The sequence below is a fragment of the Prunus mume genome, linkage group LG2 (assembly GCF_029339155.1).
Source record: "Prunus mume cultivar Tortuosa linkage group LG2, ASM2933915v1, whole genome shotgun sequence".
NCBI lineage: Eukaryota > Viridiplantae > Streptophyta > Magnoliopsida > Rosales > Rosaceae > Prunus > Prunus mume.
This window is the reverse complement of record NC_142699.1, coordinates 33,632,072-33,643,135: the sequence shown is the minus strand read 5'-3', so window position 1 is coordinate 33,643,135 and position 11,064 is coordinate 33,632,072. Positions and strand designations below refer to the sequence as shown.

The 11,064-nt window shown below is 36.3% G+C and overlaps 1 protein-coding gene across 2 annotated transcripts; it reads right to left on the bottom strand.

Annotated features, from left to right (window-relative positions):
- Nucleotides 1-2,815: 2,815 nt before the first annotated feature.
- LOC103323388 (ATP-dependent DNA helicase) lies at nucleotides 2,816-7,670 on the bottom strand. 2 transcript variants are annotated; one of them, XM_008225382.2, is made up of 6 exons: nucleotides 7,285-7,670; nucleotides 6,343-6,624; nucleotides 6,075-6,248; nucleotides 5,854-5,960; nucleotides 4,900-5,231; nucleotides 2,816-3,787 (listed from the first exon to the last, which is right to left on the bottom strand). In XM_008225382.2, exons 1-6 carry the CDS (start codon nucleotides 7,426-7,428, stop codon nucleotides 3,180-3,182), a joined length of 1,647 nt encoding a protein of 548 aa, XP_008223604.2. In that variant the 5' UTR covers nucleotides 7,429-7,670; the 3' UTR covers nucleotides 2,816-3,179. The 2 variants fall into 2 exon arrangements, with proteins under 2 accessions (XP_008223604.2, XP_008223605.2); XM_008225383.2 differs by having other exon boundaries at nucleotides 2,816-3,763.
- Nucleotides 7,671-11,064: the final 3,394 nt, after the last annotated feature.

Sequence of the window (11,064 nt, the reverse complement as noted above, 5' to 3'; positions counted from 1 at the left end):
CAATGTCATTCCACCATCCCAATCAAAGGCTCCAATTCTCCAATTTCAAACTTGTTTGGAATTCTCAAATCCCGTCATGATATGATCCATATGTGCAGGCTGCAATTGGAGACAATATATTGATATTGTTTCCAATTAATTGCAATACTCGCACAGAGAAAAAGAAAAGGACCAAATAACAAGATGAAAATGAAAACCAACTTCTTGTAAGCATCAAGAAGAAGAACTCGTCGCACGTGCAATGGAAAATTACAATTTAACATCGAAACCCACCCCTGAGACTCCCCATTCTAAAGTTCCTTGAAATTCTTGAAATTTACATTCGTTTTCATGATCTAGAAGGTGTGTTAAAGGAAAGATAGACAAAGGAGCAAGCAACCTAGAAACCCAGAAAGTTTAAAGGAAGAAAGAACCATGTCTTTGGTGTTTGTTTATGATGAGAAGATGAGAGGGAGGAGAGGGAGGAGAAGTGAGAGACAAAGAGATCACGAATAACGTAGCAAACCTTGGGGTAATTTAAGATATAGTGCTCATGTATATAATTATTCTCATGCATAAAAGCAATACTAGTAATTTCTGAAATTTGAATGTTTGTATGATGGTGAACATATGAGGCTACACATCATGCCCTAATACATATGTACGTGAATAAATTCTTTCATACAGTTGCAAAAGTTCTGATGTGGTTGTACTAATGAGTTTTTTAAGTTATTCTTTTGGTCTTAAATAAGTATTGGAATAACACATGGATCTCGCACACCGATGACATGACCTCCTCTAACTACGAGTTTGCCACGCCTCATAAAGTGTGTCCATGTCCTCTCAAAAGCCACATGTGAACCGCCTAACTCATCACCTAACCAGATGAGACTACTACAGCGTGTGGCAGGCTACTCTGCCCACACTCGCCCCCTAGTAAAAACGTTAAGTCATCATGAGAAGAGGACATGGGTGAACCTCAACAGTCTGTCACCTGACAGACTTGATGTGACATGGATGGCTCAACTCTGAGTCGAGATGACCGGCTCGTAAATTATCTTGTTTAATCTTCCTATAAATAGAACGTGTGATGTTTGTAAAAAGGGGATCGATCTTTTTCTCTCTTCTAGGGAATCTTGAAAGAAGAACAATATACGAGGAATACACAAAGAAAACCTTGTCCCTTATCCTTGTTCTCATTCCGACTCTCTTAAAACTTCTCACCTCTAAAAATTTGTGTTAAATACTTGTATTGTCATACGTTAAGCCGCAGGAATATTTGTGGGTTAAACATTGTCATTCAAGAGTTCATAGTGGGAACAATCGTTGTTCAATTGATGAATGCAATCGATTAGAAACTTGTTTAAAATTTACAATAGAAACATGCATATCTCGTGTTGTGGGTTAAAGAGCCTCAAGGCTTCTTGGGTTTAACAGGACACTACATAAAATTCGTTAACACTGTGTTTGGATGAGGTACTTAGAAATGGGATTTGGGGTGTGTGGAAGTTCCATATGGTCAAACTAACCTGTTTCACAAATGTTTTTTTGTTTTTTTTTTGTTTTAGCAGTGATTCACATACGTTGGACAGCAAAAAAAAACCACAATATAAGATTTATATCAAAGTTCATATATTAACTTTGATCTCTGACCTAGGTAGCTCATCTTCATATTTAAGTTCAAGAATCGAACACATGATTAGCCCCAAAAAAAAATTGAATAGAATATCTCCACATAAAAAATTATAATTATAATTATAATAAATAAATAAATAAAAAAGAAGACAGAAACAGATGAAAATCGGGAGAGAGAAATTATAAACTGAACAACAACAAAAACTAATTTCATATTTATAAAAAATTACCCAATCAAATTCCATCAACAAAATAATTAGCCAAACAAGTGACCTTACTAATCTCACCACTTTGGAGTCTCCGCACTTCACTTCAAAATCCTATTCAATTAGGATTTCAGAGAATTTTGCTAGACTTTAATTAAGTGATAGATTTTATGGATTTCTATGTACTCATGTACATTCCACATGGACTTTGGGAGAATCCTATAAACTCCTACTACATTTTTTCATGGATTTGTATTACTTTATTACAGACTTTGGTGATTTTTTCCGACGTATAGGATGTGATGATTGTGGTGGTGGGGAGGAGGAGGTGGTGGTGTTGGTTGTGGATGTGGTAATTGGGAGGAGTGGTGGTGGTGGTGGGGAGTGGTGGTGGTTGTACTCATGTACAAGTCCAAACAAAATTCCTAGTTTACCCTCAAGAACTACAAATCTCCACCACAAAAAACTCAAATTTTCGAACTACGTTCAATTTGATCTCGCCAAGGGTACATAGGCAATCTAGATACTCAATCTAGATGCAACAGCAAAAGCACAAAAACAAATTGAATCCTTGGTCCAACCGCATTCATCCAATTCCATAAATAATTTCACACCACAAATTCTTTCAATGGGTCATTCACTCTTTGAAAGTCCAACAAAATTCTCCAAAGAATTATGAGTGGCTTGGTATCCCTCGAAAGGGATACGTAGGCAACCTAGGGTCCAACCTAGTTACAGCCATAAGAACACACACAAATCCCCCAAATGTAATTTTATAAATCAAAAAGTGCTCTCTTTTTAATAAGAGAGTGTAATTAAAGGACACCATTGTCTTGAATGAGTCGTACCTAATATAATAAAACTCACGTTGTAAGGAACGAGAGTGAAATTATGTTAGGTGATGGTTCATACAAATTACTTGTGCAATTTTTACCTAACATAATTCGCACTTCGCACGGGATAATCATATGATAATCATAAGAAAATACACTGAATAAGCACCAAAGGCGGCCAAAACCTTAATTGACATTTAATTGGTTAACAGAATTTACAAACAGAAATATATTTTACGCTGTTTATAGGTCATGGAGGGGAACAAACGAGTACAACACTACGCACAACACCTAATCGGTAGATTTTTACATTGGGCAGATTTTAGGATTCTTCATCAATATAAATTTCCGAATCCCAAAACTTCCCAAGATATAATGCAAAGCTTTGTGACAGCAAATATCATTAAACAGCCAGCATATTTTCACCGCGGGTACATGTGCGAAAGACGGTTGAGTGAGGGAGGGAGAAGAAAAGTTCTCTATTCAGCTTGCTTGCTGCCGATTTCTGCAATGTTAACTAAGACATCTATCTGGCTTGGCTCTCGCAATCTTCTTCTGAAATGTTGAACAAGACTTTCGGAAGTGAGGGAAGTGAGGCAATGCGAGGCAGATGAAACAGCAGCTCCCCAAAGGAGTCTTTCCTTGACATGCCTGTTGCCTTCTTCCCACCAGAAGCATCCTTCGTATCATCTTCAGGATCCTTTGTATTGGCTCCAGATTTATTATCTGGAGTATGATTAAGCTGAGCATCACTTCCACCATCTTGTCCTTCACCACTACTTTCACCATCAACCATATTCTGAACTGAACCAGGGTCCTTCTGCAGAAGGCAACAAAGAGAATTGACCCTTGACATGAGGGATTTCTCATCTGAGGCTGCTGTAAATTGATTGTCGCTGAGCAGGTATTGTGCAATGTCCTCGAGCATGTCCTGGTATTCTGACTGTTGGTCAGCAGAAGACGGATTTCCAGAAGTCATTTGTTCTGAAATACAGTTCCCAATGTGACTCACAAGATCACTCATCGACATCGCTGGATGAAGCCCAGGCACTTTCATTTGTACACAATTTTTCGGCCCCCTGGAATCAACAGCTCCAGAACTTCCATTTCCTTCAATTGCATGAGCATCCATAACTAATATGAGAAAGTGAATCAGTGATTCAGTGATCAATGGGCAACAGTAAGTGCCACATCTAGTCATGCTTAAATCTGAAAACAAAACTAATTCCCCTCAAAGTACAAACATATTATAAAACAAAAGATCATACTCGATGAACATAACATAATGATCCTTGAATTAGGGTTTACAAACCAAATCAGCTTCTAACCAAATTTCAAAGCAATGTTTGAATGAAAAACAACTTCACAACTCGAAAGGAAAAACTTTTTCCAAGTCTTGGTATTTCAAATTTAGATATCAAACAAAGTTTGAGTTGGTTATTGTCCTTTTATACACCTCATACAGATTCTATTAACCTTCACACAATGTCCACAGGAATTACAGGCAAGACAGATAATATATAAAGTAAGTGTGGAGTTGCACAAGCTTAAGAATTTCACAATATAAACAACAAAGTAAGATACATTAAAATATTAAGCGGCATTCAAAAAAAGCAGGTCCTCAACAAACAAGTTTTCCAAAGACCTCTTTAAATTTGGAAAAAATATTAACTGGTGTCAGTAATCATTCGGCCATGCAGCTAATTGTAGCACTCATAGCCATGCAATGGATCTACCATGCAAATTACTTTGACTGCTGACACCTCTAATGGCATACTAGCATCAAAAATTTATATATGGACAATCATTTGAACGATATGTCTAACAAATCAAATAACCAGACTTTCATGGAAAACTATAGCCTGTAAATAGATGAGAAAGTGAGCACGAAAAGAGTTGCTCCCTGCCTTATTACTCATGAGTTTCCGTTCTTCAAACAAGTTCCATTGAGATTTAAGGGGTAATCTGGAAATCTAGTACTTATGAATTCTACAATTTTGAATTAAAAGTGTCAATTAAGAAAGGGACGATGTGTATACTATTTAAGACATCCAATAAGCTTGCCCATTGTACCACTTAAGTCTAGATTTCCATCTCCGAGTGTCAAAAATAAAAAATAAAAGTCAGGTGCTGTTTAACATCATGGTACAAGAGGTGCAGAACAATTAAATTGAGAAGCAAATAAAACGAAAGGTGATCCTTATCAATATTTTGCTAGAAATAAATGCCAAGTTCATTCATTATACCTGAGCTGGGGGAAGGCGCTTCTCTGGACTGATGTTCCAATGCCATAGAAGCTGTATCCTGCTGATCGATCTTCAAAGAAGATGATTGACTGGCAGATGGTGATGCTACATCTTGGAACCCAGAGACGGAGGAACCGTTACCATTTCCCAGTGGATCAAAACCATGGTCTTTGGATTCTGGATCTTCAAAAGCAGAAGACCGTGGTTCAAAACATGGTGATTCCAAAACAATTTCTGGCTGTCGGCTTAAGAAACAAAGCCGCGTGTCGCACTGGATAAGCTTTTCAAAGTGTTTGTTTAACAGTCCTTGTGGACATTGCAGAAAATGTTGCCTATAAAACCACAATGCCAAAGTTTTTGCATAAATCTCACAGCATCAACTGAACATGCGGCTGATGCAGCTTCAAACAGATTGAAAACAAATGTCTCTTCACAACATGTCTCAAACATGCAATTTAATTATTTAAAAATCCATGTCAAGATAGAGTATTTTCAGTTACAACATCTCCCAGTTTAACAATTTAACAAGTATTTGGGAAAACATAGTTTATTTGTCAATAATAGGTGGAAAACCTGAGACACGAATAAAAACAGGGTAAAAAGAAACACAAAAAGCCAACGAATACCAACAGCACTCAACAATTAGACGCTAAAGAATATCACCAAGAAATCATTTCCTTTGTCTTCCCTAATTACTCCAAAAATGAGATAACCAACATCACTGAGACCACTGACGGAAAAAAGAACATATCTGAGACCCCCAAAAAATACATTTTTTAAAAAAGTTTCAGGAGCAGGGAAGAAACAAAGTATGATTGTAAATGCATGACAAGAGAAAAGAAAAAAGGGTACTAAACTTTTAGCTTAACTATAAAATCAGTCAAACTAATATTCAGGCTTTCTTTCTAAAAGGAAATGTTAGAGTAAGGATGGCAATCACCAATCGGATTTTACCTATGAATGCTCGCTTGTCCATCAGTAAAATCTGCTGTTGCCTGCCATAAGGTATGCTTTCTAGGCTGAGGGTTAGTCTCCCTGAAGAAAAGAGGTTGTCTAGCCAGCTGCAACACAGAAGGGGTCACCAGGTTGAAAACGTAGACACAACATAATCATGTTGAGAAACATACATACAAACATAAAAAGACAAAATAGGAAAGCAAAGACATAGCCATTACCACAACAGTCAAAGTACCAGGTCCATCATCCGGACAATTTGCTTTGAGAGCCATAATATCTGACCACTGGATTTCTATTTTACTCTTGAGACCACCTTCGAGAACTTCCCAAACAAGCTTATGCTTAGCAAAGTAACACTTCGCCACTAAATCTCCCTCATATCTTGATTTATACTGCCACCAAGTAAAGTGGTTTTAGAAACTTTTGGCCCAAACATATTCACTCACAATATCAAAATATAAATAACTTAAAAACTAGTGAAGATACCTCCCAACCCCCAATCCTTAAAAGTGAAGCTGGAAAATTTGAAGCCTTGAGCTTATCCGTAGTACCCACTGCAGCAGTTGCTTTACTTTCTTTTTTAACTGCAGAGCTGGCATTATCACTTTGTACAGCTCCAGTTGTAGAAGCACCCCCCTGAGCAAGCTTCATTTGAATTAACTCCAATAGAGACGGGCTCTTTCTTAGCCTCAAACCCAAAGGGCTAGGCTCATCGAGTGGATTGTATTGTGAAGGTGGGACAGCAAATGCATTATCCCCAACACTCCTCTGCAGCTCAATCAACAAAACAAAGTAAGAGAACATTTCAAAAAATAATCAAATTCAAAGTTAGCCCAAGTAAAACAATCCAACATTTCAACAAATGAAATTCCAAAATAATTGTAGTTCAAAACAAGCCGAATTCCTAATTATTCCAACCCAGTGCCAGAACAGGCAACACCCAAAAGTTAAGAGAACGCACCTAATCTAAGGGAGCTCAAATTTGTATGTTAATAACATCCCATGTGATGGAAGCGAGATCTTAATTAACTTCATGAATAAATACATACAAGATCACAAATTTATACCCCTCCTCAAACCAAACAAACCAAAAAATTTATGTCTTCAGAAACATTTTCAATCTTGAGTTATGAGTCTTATGACACAAAATCAAAAGATCTACTAAGCTATTGACAATCACATGGAAAAAAAAAACACAAGATTAAATCTTCATTTCTCCGAACCGCAATTTCTCATCGAATAAATACATGCAAAATCAAAAAACAGAAAAAATTTCAAGCTGGTCCAGATTCCATAAGCAAATGACAAAAGCAAGAAATATTTAATACGAAAATAAGCTGTATCCAATTAAGTATTAGGTAATTTTTCTTTCCTAGCTATTTTCTCAGCAACCAAACGAAACAGAAAGAAAAGGACCGCAAACCGAACCTCTTGAAAATCAGGGGAGGGTTTGGGACGCTTGTTGAGCGGGCCATGCTCGTCCTCCAAAGCGTCCTCCATCTCCAACTTCACCGGCACCTTTTCCGTACACGGCGTCGTTTGGAGATCTCCGGATTTCATCATATGCACCATCAACTCTTTTCCCCAAAACCCGAAAAAAAAAATTCAGCGGAGAAATTCAAAATCCCAAAGTAAATTAAGGGGAATGAAATAAAATAAATAAACTTCCTAGAAAATTAAGGGGTCTTTGATCTGAATAAATCGGAAGATTGATTTCTGAAAACCCTAAGCAAGAACTCAGAATTTTGGAAAGTCACAAGCTCTTAACGCTGTTAGGGACGAGAGGAGGAGGCAGGTCTTCGACGGCGATTCCCACGTGGTGTAACTAGCCTCGGAGCTCTGTAGTTACTGAATTACCCTCAAAACATTTGCATATCTGGGTCTAGGAGTATGGGTATCTTTGTAATTTGGATTGATGTTGTGCACGCGTGCGCTGGCAGACACGTATGAAATTAATGGATATAGTGCGGGGCCCACTCAACTTTAAATGACGGCGTTGGTTGTTTGTGTCCAAACGTGGCGGCAGATCCCGCTCTAGCTTGTCACACGCATGTTTCTTGTAGCCGACACGTAGACTGTTCTAATGGATTACGAATATGAAATAGAACTTCATTTTTGCTCATTTACCATCACCACCTTCTCACAAGTTTGTCACGTATCGATTAAAATAACAAATTGTTAACAATTTATCAATATTTTCAACAATTTATAAGCCATGGTTTAAAGGAGCGGGAGGAGTTTTTCACGCACACACTATTAAAGTGTTATAGGAGTTCGAACTTAAAATAATTGATCTGTAAATCAATGTCTTTTTTTATTAATTTAGACCCCGTTAACTAACTCTTTCACTTGATATCTTTAACCAGAACTCAATTGCCGTATTAATCTTCTTTCAACCATTTATTATGTTATATCACAGGGTGATCCACTCATTATTGCATCGATACCACTTGGAAGAGCTAGAATTCTAACCTTGTTTTTCTTCTTTTGTCACTCAATTCAATTTCAATAATTGAAATTGCCCAATTCTATGAACACTGAAGAAAAAACTGCATGAAATGAAATACAAATGTACAACGTCTTTTGTCTCATGGAAAATTCTTTCCTTGCACTGCTAAAGATCATTATGCCGCCAAATAGGACCCAACAAGCCTATGGCCCAATTGACTTCCCAATTCAATGTAATTAGACAGACAAGTGGGTAAAGTTCTTCTATAATCAATCCAGATGGATAGCCCAATGATTAAAGATATATACATACATTTTTACAAGCGATTGGAGGATGAGATTTACGCAGATACAAGACAGAAAGTTTCTCCGTCAATTGGAATATAGGTATTGCTTTTATAAACCTTTTCCACTAAAAATTGTAATCAAGGGCTTCTTTGGACAAAACGTATTGTCTTTATTATCCCAAATGAAAGACATTTTCCCTGTCCTTTCGACATTATTAGTATTGTCTTTATTACCCCAAATGAAAGACATTTTCCCCATCCTTTCGACATTATTAGTATGTTTTGTTGAGGACAATGATATCAAGACATTATGGAATGCATATCCTCCTTATCTTGCTGCAACTTGCTACTCTCAATATTGATTAGACTGACATATCAACTTACCTATTGACTAATCGACCTAATTTCGATATGGGGTAATATTTCACATTCAATCCCTCGAGAAAATAATAGGGTTTTTTTATAAGCATGATTCATTCTAATATGACATATTATAAAAACACCCTTATAGGGCCTCTTTGGAGGAAAAAAAAAACTTAAAACTAACCACTTGTCATTTTCTAATTGATTCTTTAAAATTTTAACAAACTAAAAACCTATTAGACAATAACACGTGGCTAATTTTGAAATTTTCTCTCCAAATAGACTCTATGTGAGTTTTGTATAATATATTATGCTAAGCAAACTCAAGGTGATACTTGGCTATCAGTTTCAATACCATTCTATTAGCAACTAGCAAGTATATATCAAGTAGTTGAAATTTGATAGGGCAACTATTGCGCCATAGCCCGCTCCAAATTGAAGTAAATAAAATAAAGGATTAAAGACAAAACACCCTTTTTATGTTTGGGGTCATTTTTAAAAGCTTATTATCACAAAACGTCCCTAAGGTTTACGAAACTATCAGATTGCATCCTTAATATTTTTTTGTGTCACTTATGGTCCTTAAGGTTAGTATGTGCAATCACAAATAGTCTATGCTGTTAGGTTATGTCAAAAACGTTGTTAGTTTGCTGACATGGCATACATATATATATATATCACAAAACATCCATGAGATTACACACTTATCACAAATTGTCCCTACAAATTTTTTTTTATTTTTGAATTTAAAATTTCATAAAATTTTGGTTTTCTTTTTAAAATTATTTATAAATTGAAAAAACCATTTATAGAAGGATTTTAATCTTGAGGACCGTTTATGAACCCTAAACCTTTAAGTTTTTTTCATTTTTAAATTTTATGATTTTTAAATTATTTTTTAAAAACTTCATTAATTTGTTAATGTGGCATATATATGGAGCCCACATCTACAATAATATAGTGTCACATGTATTTAAAATTTAATATATATTTTAAAATAATTATAATTCATAAAATTTTAAAAAGAAAACAAAAATTTTATGAATTTTAAAATTAAAAAATTAAAAAATTTCGTAAGGACCATTTGTGATAGGTGTGTGAACCTCAAGGATGTTTTGTGATATATATATATATATATATATGCTACGTCAGCAAACTAATGGAGTTTTTGACGGAACCTAATAGCATGGACCATTTGTGATCATGCATAATAACCTTGAGGACCATGAATGACAAAAAAAAATAAAAAATTAAGGATGCAATCTGATAGTTTCGTAAATCTTAGGAACGTTTTGTGATAATAAGCATTTTCAATATGGGCTTCTAATTTTCAATTTCATCAATTTATACCTCATGATTTTCACATGTGACCAATTTAAGCCTTCCGTTAAGTAGATTGTTTGGGCAGACGTTAACTGCTGACATATCAATTGTAGGACCGATCCATTAACCAATCCCCAATTTTTTTAATAAAATAACATGAAATTAAAAAAAACTCTACCCAGACTCACACCTTCCCCATCCCCTATCCCCGACGCACAACCGCACCTATCCAGCCCCCTCCCTCTCTTCATCCTTATCTCTTTCTTCGTCCCTTTCTCCTCCCAGCTACCCTATCCCATCATATCCAAAACAAGCCCCCACCCTCTCCCTCTCTTTTTCTCTCTCTCTCTCTGCAGCATAGAACTCAAAGCGGAACTTTGAAATACACGACTCAAACAACGATCCCCCTTTCGCTATTTTCTCAATTTCTTTTTTTTTCTCTGTCTTTCTTCCATCCAATTGTGGACGGGGATGATATGGACTGAATTGTTGTGAATTTATGATCCATACCCCGAAACCCATCAACCCATTTGCCCAAAACTAGGAACTAGTCCTTCCTTCCTTGTGCCCTATGATTGATTTGGTTCACATTGAAGAAGGTTGAAGAAGAAGAATTTGAAGAAAAGGAGAATTGGGTTTTTATGTCACGTAGGCAATGTCAACCGATGAGCATGTCGGCTTCCTCAACAGGGATGCAAACAAGCCCATTGATGACGGCTATTGCAACCCAATGAAGACAAGCTTACCCATTTCCATGGATCACATTCTTATGGCCTTGGGAGAGACT

What these genes read in the sequence shown, in the direction of transcription:
- LOC103323388 (XM_008225382.2), bottom strand. Translation starts at nt 7,428, where the DNA reads ATGGTGCATATGATGAAATCCGGAGATCTCCAAACGACGCCGTGTACG. An exon ending in CCTCCCCTGATTTTCAAGAG is followed by an intron (nt 6,625 to 7,284) that starts GTTCGGTTTGCG and finishes ATTGAGCTGCAG; the next exon opens with AGGAGTGTTGGGGATAATGC. An exon ending in GGACAAGCGAGCATTCATAG is followed by an intron (nt 5,232 to 5,853) that starts GTAAAATCCGAT and finishes GTGGTTTTATAG; the next exon opens with GCAACATTTTCTGCAATGTC.